The 16446-nt window shown below is 37.5% G+C and overlaps 1 protein-coding gene across 1 annotated transcript; it reads left to right on the forward strand.

The window, feature by feature from the left end:
* Nucleotides 1-469: 469 nt before the first annotated feature.
* Nucleotides 470-16158, forward strand: LOC111554964 (DNA-directed RNA polymerases I, II, and III subunit RPABC5-like). Its single transcript, XM_023230708.1, has 2 exons — nucleotides 470-536; nucleotides 15713-16158. The coding sequence occupies exons 1-2, from the start codon at nucleotides 485-487 to the stop codon at nucleotides 15970-15972; spliced, it is 312 nt and encodes a 103-aa protein (XP_023086476.1). The 5' UTR covers nucleotides 470-484; the 3' UTR covers nucleotides 15973-16158.
* Nucleotides 16159-16446: the final 288 nt, after the last annotated feature.

The following is a 16446-nucleotide window of genomic DNA, read 5'->3' on the forward strand; positions in this document are numbered from 1 at the left end:
TCATCACTGTCCGCTGGTTTATCTAGAACCGTATTGACTTTGGAGTCTCCTCCTCCCATCTGTCACCTCAAGATGACTCGCTGTGGTGCACATAGTTGTCATGGATGACCTCCTACACACAGTGGGTACTGTCACCAGTAGAGGGTCATGACTACAGGTTGTCCAGGTTCTTGGCATTTTGAACAAAGAATTGGATAAAACGCCCAGCAAAACAAAGAAGGAATGAAGCAACAAAAGAATTAAAGCAGGGATTTATTGAAAACGAAAGTACATTCAATAGTGTGGAAGTGGACTTGAGCAGCGACTCAAGGGCCTGGAAACAGAATCTTCTTGGGTCCAAACACCCCCCACAGAAGTTTTCCATTGGTCACTTCATGCTCACTTCATGTAACTGAAGTGGTAGCCTGCAATCAGTCTGATTGGTTGCAGACAACAACCATTAAGAGGCTAGAGTGAAGTTTACAAAGTTGCAAACAAAGACTAGATGGGCACTCAGGATGATTTGTTACCAGTCTCCCATCTGCCACGCAGAAAAGGTCAAAAGGAGCCTCTGGTCCTTTTATTACTTAGGCATGGAAAGGTAGGGTTTTCCTTTCAGTTTAGTTATAGGAAGTCAGCGTGAAACACCCTTAGGTTCCCTGCCTCCAGACCCTATTCTTCTGCCTCAGGTACCGTTATCAGCTCACAAAACTCAGCTGTACAAGAAATATAACTTTATTTTTCTAAATTTAAACTTAGTTTTAAACAGGAGTTCCATAAAGTGGTTTCTGCCTAATCTTTTTCAATTTAGATAAGCTCAGTTCACTTAAGGATTGTCTTCAGTTGATGAATGTGTTATATATATTTCATAGAGAAAATCACACAAATATTTCCTCGTCTTCTTGTCTTCTTTCACACTAAACCCACCAGCTTCCTGCTTCAGTGTCCACATGCTCTGCCTTCCTCCTATGTTTTTTTGTTTGTTTGTTTTTAGATGGAGTCTTGCTCTGTCACCCAGACTGGAGTGCAGTGGCGCGATCTCGGCTCACTGCAAGCTCCACCTCCCGGGTTCACGCCATTCTCCTGCCTCAGCGCCCGAGTAGCTGGGACTACAGGCACCTGCCACCAAGCTAATTTTTTGTATTTTTAGTAGAGACGGGGTTTCACCGTTTTAGCCAGGATGGTCTCCATCTCCCGACCTCGTGATCCACGCGCCACACTCCCAAAGTGCTGGGATTACAGGCGTGAGCCACCGCACCCAGTCGCCTCCTCCCTATTTCAATGGAAGAAATGTCTCCATGCCTGAGGCAAGTCCTCCTCTGTGCAGCAGCTCTCAGACCCTTCCAACTTTTGGACGACTTCTCTTCTGAAATGATCCACCTTTTCTTCATTTGCCCTGAGACCTTCAAAATCTCGACTTTTGTCAAAGGTTCAGGCTTCTTAAACTGAAAAACATTCGATTTGAAACTTCTTCCTCCTGTGCTCCCCCACCCTCCCACCCCCCACCCACTTTTCAGTGGTAACAATGGATGTTTTCTCCAATTCATTGAGATCCTTGTTTCCTTCTGTCTCTGTGTAGCCTCCTTTGAAGTACATGCTCTAAGACTATCCTCTTTTCTGTCCCTCCTTGTTAGCCTAAGAACTTGCCCTCACACCTCTTCATTTCATGAAAATTAAATTACCTGGCTCACCACCTATCTCTTAAACTCAGCATCATTTTTGTAGCCCGCCTACCCATATAGAAGATCTATCCAACTCCCAGGACTTGCAGTTCCTGGGTGTCCTTTTCAATTACACTGTTCTCCACCTAAACTCACCAACTTTTCTACTGGTTATTTCCCAGGTATTGACATCACCAATAACCGTACCGCTCCCAGATTCTCATTCTCTAACAATCGCTTTTTTTTTTTTTTTTTTTTTTCCAGTTCACTACTTCCAATAGTGCTACTCCAAAAGGCTTTAAACCACCAGGGATTTCTAAGCAATTTACTCTACCATTTCTTCCCTGTGTCCTCTCTCTCACTTCCTCACCTTGTCAATACTTGGCTTATAAGTCATTATCTATTGCTGTACTTCCTTGCATATATCATAAAGTCATTTGACTCTGTCTCTCCATTGTCCTCACCAAGTGAAACTCAACCCTAGCAAAATTCATCTCTTTTCCTACTCCGGGCTGCATTTGAACACTAAAAACCAGGTACTTCCTTTTATTATTAATTTATATTTCTGTTACATCTCATTATAATATAGTATGAACTATTATATTATACAATATTTATTATAAAGTATGAATTTTTATTTATAATCATGATTCTTAAGTGAGAATTCAGCATTTTCTACTTCTCTCAGTATGTTTTTTGAATGAATTCCTTCCCACTTTCTGTGAGGTGCCAGGTCTGACCAGCAGACCCTAGCCAAATGACAGATGAAAAAATGCACTCAGACACAGGTATCCAGTGAAAGAGTGGGTTAGGGGACCGGGCCACTTAAAGACATCGAGGAGGATGCTGTAAAGGGTCACAGCGGCTGTGGCCCTGACAAGTCCGTGCTGCGGGCATTTATACAGCACAGATTTAATGACAAAGGCTTTGAGTCAACACACTTACACTTACGGGTAATTAACATGGTTGTGCACCCACCCCTCCATGAGTGACGGGTGACCACTCACTCCTTAGAGCACTTCTTCCTTTGGCTTCTGATATATGACACTCTCCTTGTTTTCCTCTCACTTCACTGGCCTCTCTTTCTCAGCTTCCTTGTCTGGATCCTTCCGTTCTTCCTGATTTATGAAGGCTGGAGAGTTCCTAAGGCTCAGCCTTTGAATCACTTCTTTGCACTGTCCACATTCACTCATGGGAAACTAAGGGTTAAATGATCTATTAATAATTTGGTCCCATGGCTTTAAAGATCAATCGTAGGCCGGGCGCGGTGGCTCAAGCCTGTAATCCCAGGACTTTGGGAGGCCAAGGCGGGCGGATCACGAGGTCAGGAGATCGAGACCATCCTGGCTAACATGGTGAAACCCCGTCTCTACTAAAAAATACAAAAAACTAGCCGGGCGAGGTGGCGGGCGCCTGTAGTCCCAGCTACTCCGGAGGCTGAGGCAGGAGAATGGCCTAAACCCGGGAGGCGGAGCTTTCAGTGAGCTGAGATCTGGCCACTGCACTCCAGCCTGGGTGGCAGAGCGAGACTCCGTCTCAAAAAAATAAATAAATAAATAAATAAAGATCAATCGTATCTTCTGGTTTCTCATAAATGTATGTCTTAACCATAAACCTCTCTTGTGAACTCCAGACTGCTATATTCAAAAGTCTACCATCTGATATCTGCCTTGAATGTGTAATAGACATCTCAAACTTATTTCTAAGAGACAGATATTGATTTACCCCTTCCAATCCAGTTTTTTCTTTTAGTCTCCACAATATGCTAAGTGGAATTACAGTTCAATCAGTTCTCCAGCCAAAAGGCTTGTACTCTTTCTTGACGCCTACCTTTTTATATGTGGGACAGCATCAGATGTGCTGGGGCTGAGTACAAATCACTAAGAAGATGACTAAAGACTAAATGTGATACTACTATAAAGATCGTAAATTCCCTTCTGCCCCTTGGCCCCTGACCCTGTCATGTCATCCCCTGTCCTCAGATATTAGATGAAATGTCATAGAGAAGGAGGAGGGAGGGCCGGGCGCGGTGGCTCAAGCCTGTAATCCCAGCACTTTGGGAGGCCGAGACGGGCGGATCACGAGGTCAGGAGATCGAGACCATCCTGGCTAACACTGTGAAACCCCGTCTCTACTAAAAAATACAAAAAACTAGCCGGGCGAGGTGGTGGGCTCCTGTAGTCCCAGCTACTCGGGAGGCTGAGGCAGGAGAATAGCGTAAACCCAGGAGGCGGGGCTTGCAGTGAGCTGAGATCTGGCCACTGCACTCCAGCCTGGGCTACAGAGCCAGACTCCATCTCAAAAAAAAAAAAAAAAAAAAAGAGAAGGAGGAGGGAGGAGGGAATCCTTAAATTGTTTTAGTGAAACGTTCAAATCCCTCAATAATCACAAATTAAACTGAGTTTGCAGAAAAGTGACTGAATAAAGTTTTCTGCTACTAGATACAGATGAGAAGTTGAGTTAATAATGAAGTTCAGAAAAACAAGACAAATAAATACATTATTACATGTAGATCTGGGCTGAAAATTTATACCCACTATCCTTGAGGCTTCTCTCCTACTTGTGTGGATTGCAGGCTTTCTCTGATGATTGGCTTGTTCCTTTGGGGGATGTGCATGCATTCCAAGGTGTCTGTCAAGGTGCCAGAATAAAATATTAAGGTGCTAGAAGAAGAAAATGTTAGTATTCCCATTAATATTTAATTTTATATAAAATGAGACAGAATTTGATCTTTACTGAGATTTACATGTGAATTGACTCTGGTCTGTTACTTAGGCATGTGTCAGACAGTCACTTTTCATAGTATCCTGAAGATGAGTGAATAATGGACAGGGGCAGTCTCACTTTTCTTCATTTCCCTTTACTGGGCTTTACTTCGCTGCAATGCAATAAAGTGAATTAAGTATATTTGTAAATTATGTTATCAAGTTTTTTTTTTTTTTTTTTTTTAAACAGAGTTTCACTTTGTTCCCAAGCTGCAGTGCCATAGCACAACCAGTAACCTCCACCTCCTGGGTTCAAGTGATTCTCCTGTCTCAGCCTCCCAAGTAGCTGGAATTGCAGGCATGCATCACTATGCCTGGTTAATTTTTGCATTTTTAGTAGAGATGGGGTTTTGCCATGTTGGCCAGGCTGGTCTGAAACTCCTGACCACAGATGATCCACTCACCTCAGCCTCCCAGTGTTATCTAATTTTAATCAAAATGAGGCTAAAAGACTGGGAGGATGTCTGTAAAACAACTGAGGATATAAAAGAATGCTAATACTATGTGTACAGCCTAACAACAAAAGATGAGTGCTGATAGGTGTTCTATTCCTAGTGCAAGTTCTTGTCAATCAAATTCTAAGGTATAAATTTGGGCCATATAAATAGTTTTAATGAAAAAAAGGCTAAGAAAGTTCATAATTACAGGATGGCTTGAAATGTGAATTTATGTCCATTGTTCCTGAAGATAATCCTTACCCTAAGTGTATATTGGGCTTTGAAATTGTAGCCAACAGTATTATGAAGCCATCTACAATTAGGAAGGCAATATATAAAAATATTACTTATGGAATGTTCATCACATTGTCTCCACATTTATTTTATACGTTTTATAATGTTCACACTATGTCAGTATGATAATATGTGCATATAAGTTATGAATAAATAAATATACATATATCAGGTAGACAAACTTTTTTTGATGGGGTAAAACATAAAAATTATTTAGGGACCACTGCTCAATAGGACAGCAATTAGCATGAATGCTTCTAAATCTTAGAGTGGAAAATGGTAGAGCTACACAATGCTCTAAAGAGTTACTTAAAGAAACAAGCTCCCTTGGGACCAACACTATATTCTGTTCTCTTCTTGAGTTTTTCCTTTATAAAGGCAAAAAGCAGGGTCACTAGCTTTCACATACTTAGAATGAGTTTCATACTCTCCCATTCATTAATGTATTCAAACATACTTATGAAGCCTTTCCTTTGTGTAGAGTATGACAGTACAGAGCCTAGATGTTCCTCCTGGGCATTTCCAAATGAGGTAGCAAGAATTCTTGGAAACAATTCTAAATTTTTCTCAGTATTTGGCCACAAACTTCCCCCATAGGGTGTGTGCCAGCTATGCAAATTCACCAGAAAGAGGTCTGTCATGCTCAAGCTAAAAATCTAGACATCCAAATAAATTCTGGTTAATTTGGTTAAAAACTGATTTCCAGCAAAGGGCTATTTTTCTTCCTCTTTCTTTTCTTTCTATTTTTCTCCTTTTGATGCATTAAAATAATGCTACAAATCATTACAAGCATCCAATCTTAATCAGGATTAATCAGAGGATACAGAATTTAATAATAGCTAACATGGATTGAGTACTTGCTGTGACATTCTTCTAAGCACTTTATTTGTAGTAACTCATTTAGTCCTTACAACTACTGTTTAACTGTGACAATAATGCTTATTTTAAAATTAAATTGAGGCACAGAGAAGTTAACTTAGTCAGTTAATTTTATGTAAGGTGAGGAATACAAGGAGGCAGGATTTAGCCCCTGGCAGTCTGGCCAAGAAAAGATGCTCTGAATAACTATGCTACAATACTACTCTAGCCCGCTTATAGTTCATTTGGAAATGATATTTTTTCTTTGTTTTAACTTTATTAAGATATAATTTACAGGCCGGGTGCAGTGACTTATGCCTGTAATCCCAGCACTTTGGGAGGTCGAGGGGTCAGATCACAAGGTCAGCAGTTCGAGACCAACCTGGCCAATATGGTGAAACTCCATCTCTACTAAAAATACAAAAATTAGCCAGGTGTGGTGGCAGGCGCCTGTTGTCCCAGCTACTCAGGAGGCTGAGGCAGGAGAATCACTTGAACCCGGGGGGCAGAAGTTGCCACTGCACTCCAGTCTGGGTGACAGAGCAAGACTCTGATTCAAAAAATATATATATATATAATCCCCATGCCATAAATGTACACATTTAAAGTGTACAGTTTAATAGTTTTGACAAATGTACACACCCAAGTATTCAAAGAGCAGTCAAGATGCAGAACGTTTCCATCACTGTTAAGAAGTTCCCTCATGCCCCTTTTAAGAAATAATTGAATAAATGATATTTTAATCATTGTAAAATGTTCCTCTTTGTCCCTAGTAAGGTTCGTTGTCCTGAAGTCTACTTTATCTCGTAATATAACCATTCCAGCTTCCTTATGATTAGCATTTGCATGATACATTTTCTTCATCCTTTTACTTTTAACATATGTGACTTTATATTTATAGTAAATTTCTTGTAGACAGCATAGCTTGAGGCCTGTTTTTTAAGTTCTACCATCTTGCTCTTTGATTTCTCTTTGTCCTATCCATCTGTTCTTTGTTGTTTTTTCCTTCTGTTCCTGCCTTCTTTTAGATTAATTGAATTTTCTTTAGCATAGTTGTTTATAGCCACTTTTGGCTTATTAGCTACACTTCTTTTCATTTTATTTTGACTATGAAAAATATGACTGGGGAGTGATTTACATTGTAAAACTAGTCTTTCATAAGTGGTTCTTTTTTTACAAACAGCAAATATCTTAATTTGCTGTAACATTATATTGAATTTAAATGACATTTAAATCAAACAATGTTGTTATATAATAGTGGCCAAATTTGATATAATAAAAACTGCAAAACACTAGAAATGAGAAAATGAATATATAATGGTGGTATATCACTGTTATAACTTAAATGAAGGCTTTGCAGCTTTGTAAAAGAGTAGTACATGGTTCCTCATTAATCACATTTTTATTAAAATTCATGTCAAAGCAAGATTTATGAGACTTTCAGGTTAAAATTAGCTTTATTTATCTGTGAACTCAAACACAACTATTTAGTTCCGGCCCTCTTCCCCAATTCTGTCTTTTAAAAGTTTAAAAATATTTTATATCTCAAAGTTTTATTTTGGTAGAATTGTTTTGATTGCTTTGAACTTGAATCATGACAGCATCTAGATGACTGCTTCCTGAAGTATGAGATAATGTTTTCCTACAAGGTGACTGTTAACATACACAGGGGAAGACCTCTTAACTTGTCTGGTAGAGTTTCTATGAGGTTAAATTTGAAAATGAGCCAAGTAATGTAGAAATACCAAAGAACTCTAGGACATTAGAGAAAGAAGAAACCTAAGAGATGATCAAGAGTAACACTGTGATTTTCAGACCATTACTTATATACTAAAGTAGTTAGGTTATCTAAAGATATACCCTGTGTTTTGAAACTGACCAGGCTATATCATTTATGTAAAGATGTACCCTGTATTTTGAACCTGGCCAGTAATCTTTCAGAGTCAAAACAAAAAAACTTCTCATAATAGGATTTCAATATAGGGCATTCAAAGATTATTTTATTAATTGATCTAAGTACTAGATCCAAACAGACTTATGATTAAAAATGCTAATCCCTGGGTTGTAGAGTTTGCTTCATTTTGGTTTTGTTTTAATTATTTTGAAATGCACGGCTATCTTCAGGAGAGTAAAAGAATTGATAACACATACTTAAACGTAGAAAATAAATATGTTAGCCAAAGAAGTATCAAATTTTGGAATAAATGAAGTCAAAACCTCATGGTCGCTAAATGAGAAGACTTCATATAATAATAATTCAATCCTTTTTGAAAAAGAAATCAATTTTAACTCAATTCTGGTGTGCTTTTGAAGCTTCAAAAAGAAGATGTTCGAATTTAGGCAATAATTAATAGTCTACCAACCAAAAAATGTCCAGGACCAGATGGATTCACAGCCGAATTCTAACAGAGGTACAAAGAGGAGCTGGTACCATTCCTTCTAAAACTATTCCAATCAACAGAAAAAGAGGGAATCCTCCCTAACTCATTTTATGAAGCCAGCATCATCCTGATACCAAAGTTTGGCAGAGACACAACATAAAAAGATAATTTTAGAACAATATCTCTGATGAACATCAGTTCAAAAATCCTCAATAAAATACTGGCAAACTGAATCCAGCAGCACATAAAAAAGCTTATCCGCCATGATCAAGTTGGCTTCATCCCTGGGATGCAAGACTGGTTCAACATATGCAAATCAATAAACATAACCCATCATATAAACAGAACCAAAGAGAAAAACCACATGATTATTTCAATAGATGCAGAAAAGGCCTTTGATAAAAATTCAACAGCCCTTCATGCTAAAAACTCTCAATACACTAGGTATTGATGGGACGTATCTCAAAATAAAAAGAGTTATTTATGGCAAACCGACAGCCAATATCATGCTGAATGGGCAAAAACTGGAAGCATTGCATCTGAAAACTGGTACAAGACAGGCATGCCCTCTCTCACCACTCCTATTCGTCATAGTGTTGGAAGTTCTGGCCAGGGCAATCAGGCAGGAGACAGAAATAAAGGGTATTCAATTAGGAAAAGAGGAAATCAAATTGTACCTGTTTGCAGATGACATGATTATATATTTAGAAAACGCCATCATTTCAGCCCAAAATCTCCTTAAGCTGATAAGCAATTTCAGCAAAGTCTCAGGATACAAAATCAATGTGCAAATATCACAAGCATTTCTATACACCAATAATAGAGAGCCAAATCATGAGTGAACTCCCATTCACAATTGCTTCAAAGAGAATAAAATACCTAGGAATCCAACTTACAAGGAATGTGAAGGACCTCTTCAAGGAGAACTACAAACCACTGCTCAATGAAGTAAAAGAGGACAAAAATGGAAGAATATTCCATGCTCATGGATAGGAAGAATCTGTATCATGAAAATGGCCATACTGCCCAAGGTAATTTACAGATTCAATGCCATCTCCAGCAAACTACCAATGACTTTCTTCACAGAATTGGAAAAAACTACTTTAAAGTTCATATGGAACTGAAAAAGAGCCCACATTGCCAAGACAATCCTAAGCAAAAAGAACAAAGCTGGAGATATCACGCTACCTGACTTCAAACTGTGCTACAAGCCTCCAGTAACCAAAACAGCATGGTACTGGTACCAAAACAGAGTTACAGACCAATGGAACAGAACAGAGCCCTCAGAAGTAACTCCACACATCTACAACCATCTGAACTTTGACAAACCTGACAAAAACAAGAAATGGGAAAAGGATTCCCTATTTAATAAATGGTGCTGGGAAAACTGGCTAGCCGTATCTAGAAAGCTGAAGCTGGATCCCTTCCTTACACCTTGTACAAAAATCAATTCAAGATGGATTAAAGACTTAAATGTTAGACCTAAAACCATAAAAACTCTAGAAGAAAACTTAGGCAACACCATTCAGAACATAGGCATGGGTAAGGACTTCATGACTAAAATAGCAAAAGCAATGGCAACAAAAGCCAAAATAAACAAATGGAATCTAATTAAACTAAAGAGCTTCTGCACAGCAAAAGAAACTACCATCAGCGTGAACAGGCAACCTACAGAATGTGAGAAAATTTTTGCAATCTACCCATCTGACAAAGGGCTAACACCCAGAATCTACAAAAGAAATTAAACAAATTGTCAAGAAAAAAATCAAACAACCCCACAAAAAGTGGGTGAAGGATATGAACAGACATTTCTCAAAAGAAGACATTTATGCAGCCAATGGACACATGAAGAACTGCTCATCATCACTGGTCATCAGAGAAATGCAAATCATACTACAATGAGATATCACCTCACACCAGTTAGAATGGCAATCATTAAAAAGTCAGGAAACAACAGGTGCTGGAGAGGATGTGGAGAAACAGGAACACTTTTACACTGTTGGTATGACTGTAAACTAGTTCAACCATTGTGGAAGACAGGAAGGGGATTCCTCAAGGATCTAGAGCCAGAAATACCATTTGACCCAGTGATCCCATTACTGGGTATGTACCCAAAGGATTATAAATCATGCTACTATAAAGACACATGCACACATATGTTTACTGTGGCATTATTCACAATAGCAAAGACTTGGAACCAACCCAAATGTCCATCAATGATAGACTGGATTCAGAAAATGTGGCACATATACACCATAGAATACTATACAGCCATAAAAAAGGGTGAGTTCATGTCCTTTGTAGGGACATGGATGCAGCTGGAAACCATTATTCTGACCAAGCTATCGCAAGGACAGAAAACCAAACACCGCATGTTCTTACTCATAGGTGGGAACTGAACAATGAGAACACTTGGACACAGGGTGGGAAACATCACACACTGGGTCCTATTGTGGGATGGGGAGGGGGGATAGCATTAGGAGAAATACTTAATGTAAATGACGAGTTAGTGGTTTCAGCACACCAACATGTCACATGTACACATATGTAACAAACCTGCACATTGTGCACATGCACTCTAGAACTTAAAGTATAATAATAAAAAAAAGAAAACAAACAAGACAAAAAAAAAAAAAGACATTCAAAGGAAATCATGAACTGTTTCATTTATGACCTATCCCCTTTTTGTTAAAAACTGCATATCTTCCCTTGATGTTTTAAGTCAAAACAACAGCAATTTTGAACATGACTTATGAAACTGAATACATCTTCCCTGCTGACACCCAAGACCCTTCCTTTGGAAAGGGATGTGTGTATGTCTGTCTTTCCTATGAGCTGACGATCATTGCCTTAAAGTGTTTGTCATTGTTCATAATCTAGACTTAATCCTGAAGATTTTGAAACATGATTTGACAGCAAAACTTGATCTTGTCTCAGACAGCAGACTCAAGTCAACTAGACTGTCAGGACTGTTGTATGCGATCAGACTTTACTAATTTGCAAGGGAAATATAATTGCAGAGTAAATTGTGTTACCAAGTCCATTGCCTAATGTAGTTTCTTCCTGCAGATAAGTAACATGAAAACATTGTAATGAGAATGCCAGTTGATTGGTCTTCAAAGAGAAAAATCTTTTTTTACAGGCACATGTAATGGGAAAAAAATGAGTCCCAGCTTTATCAAAACATCTGTAACATTGCTGTATGTTCATTTGGTATCTCAATTCTACAATGAAAAAGACTATGGGCAATCATACTTCTTATGACATTATAGGTATCTTTTTCTCTGATTGAATGTTTATTGGATTTTTTTCCCTTATGTTTTATATTTATTGATCTGAATTATATTTGATCCATAATACTGCTAGAATTAGAAAGTTTAGGTTCTTTTTTCATTAACTAAATCAGCTGGCATGGCATTTTGATCTCTACCTATCTATATAGAGAGTTTAGATAAAGATAGATCGATATAGATATATATCTACATATATAGCCTATTTTCAGCAAATGAAAGGTTTCCTCAATAATGCTTTTGTTTATTGCATATATTTCATATTCCAGTTGTTTTGATGTCATTCTTGGTAATCTGTACCTCTTAGGCTATCTATTCTGTCTTGTCTAATATTTTTATTTTCACTATTCATAATGTCTCTGCATTCTGAAAATTATCTTCAAACAATGTCATTCTATTCATTACTGTCTCCTATGTTGATCTGATTCCTTCTATTTAATTATTAATTTTCTTGTATCTTTTCATCACCTCAGCTTATTTTTTAATTTTATCCTCCCCACCTCCCTTTCGTCTGGTTCATTTTTAAAATTTCAATCTGTTCTCTTCTTAGGAATCCTTGCTCCTATGTCATGAAAGCCACTTCTACCTACTGATATGCCAAAGAAAGTTTTTTGCTTCTTTTTGCTTTGACAATTTTCTGAGAATATACTTTTATTATCTGTCTTCAAGATAATGTGGCCTTTACTACTTTACTGTTTTTATAGCTCTGCCCACAGATTTCGTGCTGGCTTTGATTATTTTCTGCTTCTCTTCTTCAAGTAAAGAGAAATATTTATCAAGACCTGAAATTTTGTTACAAACAATAAGATTGGATCTTTTCTTTTCTTTCCCTCAACATGCTGTCATATGGTAACTGATAAGAGTTCTGCTCTCAAATATTTAGCTAGAGAATAGGTTTACAGGATCAGCTACCTGTTTAAAAACAGCTGCGAAATGAGTTGGGATATTTTCTACACCTATTGCCTACTTCCCTGAGGCTTTTTAACATATTGTATGCATATTCACTAGTTACTGCTTCAGTGGTTTTTAAGTATTTGTTCAAGATGACAGCAACTTTTATGTAGGTACTACACTTCTTAGGGTACAATATGTTACTTTCAGTCCTTCTCTAACTTCTAGTGGTTGAAGACAGAAGAAAGAAGAAAGACCGTGCAGGAAAGAAGGAACAGAGCTGTAATTACCTAAAATGTAGTATTTTTGTGTGCAATATTCAAGGAAAGATATATTGCCAGATTTATGGTTGGCACAGACCTAGCATCCCATATCTTGGAGGCAGATGGTAGAGTAGATCAAAGACTTGTTTGTTTTATTTTAGGTCTTAGAGTCCATACAATATTAGATGATAAAGAGCATATAACCCACCAGCATACACATTCATAAGAAAAATGATTAGGGAATCAGGAATTTCAGGGAAAGGTTTTACTATTTAAAAAGACTTTCTATAGAAAATTAACATCTAGAGATGATATAAATAGGTGAACATCAGAAGCATTCCTCGAAAAATCAAGAATGAGACAACAATGCATTGTGGTAGCTTATATTTAAACTTGAAGTCCTCAGTGCAATATATTGTAAGAAATATTAAACTGGAAAGGAGAAAATTAAAATACCATTAATTGCAAATTTTATGATCATTTACATTGAAAAATATTCTACAAATTATTACAAATAATAGAATAGTGCAGCAAGCAGACTAGATATGTTTGCTAAAGTCAGTTGTATTTCTATATAACAGTAACAAACTATTAGAAAATTGAAGGGAAGACAACATTTTCAGTAGTCTCAGGGAACCTCAATTATCTAAGAACAAATCTAAAAAAATATGTACAAAAGCCCTGCAGGGGAAATTATAAAATGTCATTATGCAATATTAATGACTACGTATGTAAAAAAGTACATCATTTTCATGACTAGGAAGTCAATATCGTAGAAGTATCAATTCTTCCAGATCAATATATAAAATAGATATGATTCCAATGTAAAAAAAAACATAATTTTTTATGGATGATAATAAAATGATTGTACCATATATAAATATATTAAAGGGCCATAGATAGGATATTTCTGAAGAAGAGTAACAAATTGGGAGACTTGCTCTTCCGGTTATTAGGACTGCCGTGAGGCTATAAAAATTGACAGCTTAGCAATGTTAGAAGGTTACAAACCTAATTGATTAGTGGAATTAAATAGGGTTCAGAGAAATACATTAAAATACAGAGGACTTTGGTAAATCACAGAGATGATATTCCATTTAGGTGGTGAAATGTTCAATAAGTGGAGTGGAAAAAATTATTTCTACATATTAAAAAGTGAATTTGAAATTCTACTTCTTATGATATACAAAAATCTACTCCAGCAAGTTAAGGGTTCAGATGTTGGTGGCCAGGCACAGTGGCTAAAGCCTGTAATTCCCCCACTTAGGGAGACAGAGGTGGGAGGATATCTTGAGCCCAGGAGTTTGGGACTTGCCTGGGCAACAAAGCAAGACCCTGTTCTCCACAGAAACGAAAAAAAAAAAAAAAAAAAAAAAAGAGAGAGAGAGAGAAAGGGCTTGGTAGAAAATATAAGTGAATATCTCTTGGACCTTTGGTAGGTGGTTTCCTTAAATAAGACATGAAACATATTGCCAATGACATAAAATATTAATGAATTTGGCAATAGTAAAAGTAAGAACTTTTGGTCATAAGAAGCTGCTTTAAAGAAAGTGAAAGTAAGTTACAAACTGGAAGAATATATTCATGATTCCCACACTACAAAAATTAAGATCAATAATACAAAATAAGAAAAACAGAACCAACCTATAGGAAAATGGGCAGGAGAACAGACATTTCACAGAGGTAGAAATCATAGACCAATAAACACATGAAAATATGTTCACTTCATTCATGATTAGGAAAATACAAGTCAAGAAAAAAATTAAATATCATTGTATATGCATCTGATTGGCCACCATTGACAATCTACCAATATTAAGTGTTGGGGAATATGTTGATCCACTGGTAAAAGCATAAATCGGTGAGTCCACTTTAGAAAACAATTTGGCATAACCTTCTAAAACTCATGATTAACCTATGACCCATCAATGACCCATCAATTTCAATTCAAACTTTGTGCCCAAAATAAACTATTGCACATGTAAAAGTTAATCCCTAGTATATTACATAACAATGTAAAACATTTTATGAAGATTAAAAACCTATATTAGTATACATATTTTAAGAAAATATGTCGATGCACTGAACTAAATAAAAGGAAAAAAACAAATGATGAACATGCAATTCAAGAAGATGCTTATCTTGAGTTGCAGAAAGTAAGGAAATGGATGCAGGAATGTTTTCAAAGTCCCAGGCTTTGTTTTGAAAGGAGGATTCACATGTGGGTATTTATTACATTAATGAAAATAATTATGTAAGTAGCCAAATAAATGAAAATTGGGCCTGCATGGACAAGTGATAAGATTATCACACTAACCAAGGGGTATGATTAATATAACTTTGTGCTCCAGATAATCAGAATTTTCTCTTGGAGAAGGAGCTATATTATATTAGAAAATACTTTAATAAGCAGTTAGTACTGAGGTCATGGATTAACAGGTGTCAAGGAAATAAAAGAGAAGGCTATATTACTCTGAATTAGAAATGAATAGGGATTTTGCTGTTGAAAACAAGGAGAAAGGAATGAGGATATCAGCATTTGAACAGGTTTTGTGTTTTTGCAATATTAACTGTGCCTTCCTAAAACTTCAGGAAAAAGTGCCAGACTCAAAAATGCCTCCTGTCCGGTGGTTTCTCTGTGGAAACAAAGGAATGACAGAGTTCCACATATGCCTATCATAGTTAAAAACAGCTTGAGCACATGAGGACAGAAAAGCAAACCATACCCTGACATTCTCCATTGGTAGCAGCAGCAGGAATCTTGAAGTGACCCGTGAAAACTCACCTGAGGATTTTGAAGATACCATGATGACGACATGGACTTTCAAGGGAAATCCAAGCTTTCCCCAATAATATTTTCTATCAGCTTTTAATTTCCTTTTATACATTACAGATTCTACAATGTATAAAAGCAGCACTCCTCGGGGCAGTCTGGGACGCGCCGCCGCCACGATCATTCCTGTGCGTTGTTTCACTTGCGGCAAGATCGTCGGCAACAAGTGGGAGGCCTACCTGGGGCTGCTGCAGGCCGAGTACACTGAGGGGGATGCGCTGGACGCCCTGGGCCTGAAGCGCTACTGCTGCCGCCGGATGCTGCTGGCCCACGTGGACCTGATCGAGAAGCTGCTCAATTATGCACCCCTGGAGAAGTGATCAGGCTGGAGTCCGCCTACCTGCCATGCTGACCATGGGCCATGAGCATCCTGCCCCAAGTTCACGAGGCTGAGGCATCCAGGAGCTGGCGCAATGCCTTGCCACAGCGTGTGTGTGTCCCATCCCCCATTTTGGAAGGAACCAGCCAGTAAAGGCCTTTCAGAACTCAAAAAAAAAAAAAAAAAAGCAGCACTCCTCGAGACTCAATAGTCTTCAAAATTGCTGCTGACTATAAGTTATAAATGATATATTTGTAACATAAATCATAACATAATTTATAAAATTAAATTCTATCTTCAGCTCTATTTCTAAAATTACATAAATACACAAAATGCATTATTATATGATTATGTAGCATCATTTTTCTTTCCTTCAGTTATTAGCACTTTCTTGTAAGTACCGGAGAGGCAGAAATAAATGCATTCAGAAAATGTATTTGGTTTCAGAAACACCTTAACTTACACAGAATCTCTC

This window comes from Piliocolobus tephrosceles, chromosome 5, assembly GCF_002776525.5.
Source record: "Piliocolobus tephrosceles isolate RC106 chromosome 5, ASM277652v3, whole genome shotgun sequence".
NCBI classification, from domain to species: Eukaryota; Metazoa; Chordata; class Mammalia; order Primates; family Cercopithecidae; genus Piliocolobus; species Piliocolobus tephrosceles.

Coding starts and splice junctions, on each gene's coding strand:
- LOC111554964 (XM_023230708.1), top strand. CDS start 485: ATGGGCACTCAGGATGATTTGTTACCAGTCTCCCATCTGCCACGCAGA. Junction 537..15,712: donor CCATCTGCCACGCAGAAAAG/GTCAAAAGGAGC, acceptor TATACATTACAG/ATTCTACAATGTATAAAAGC.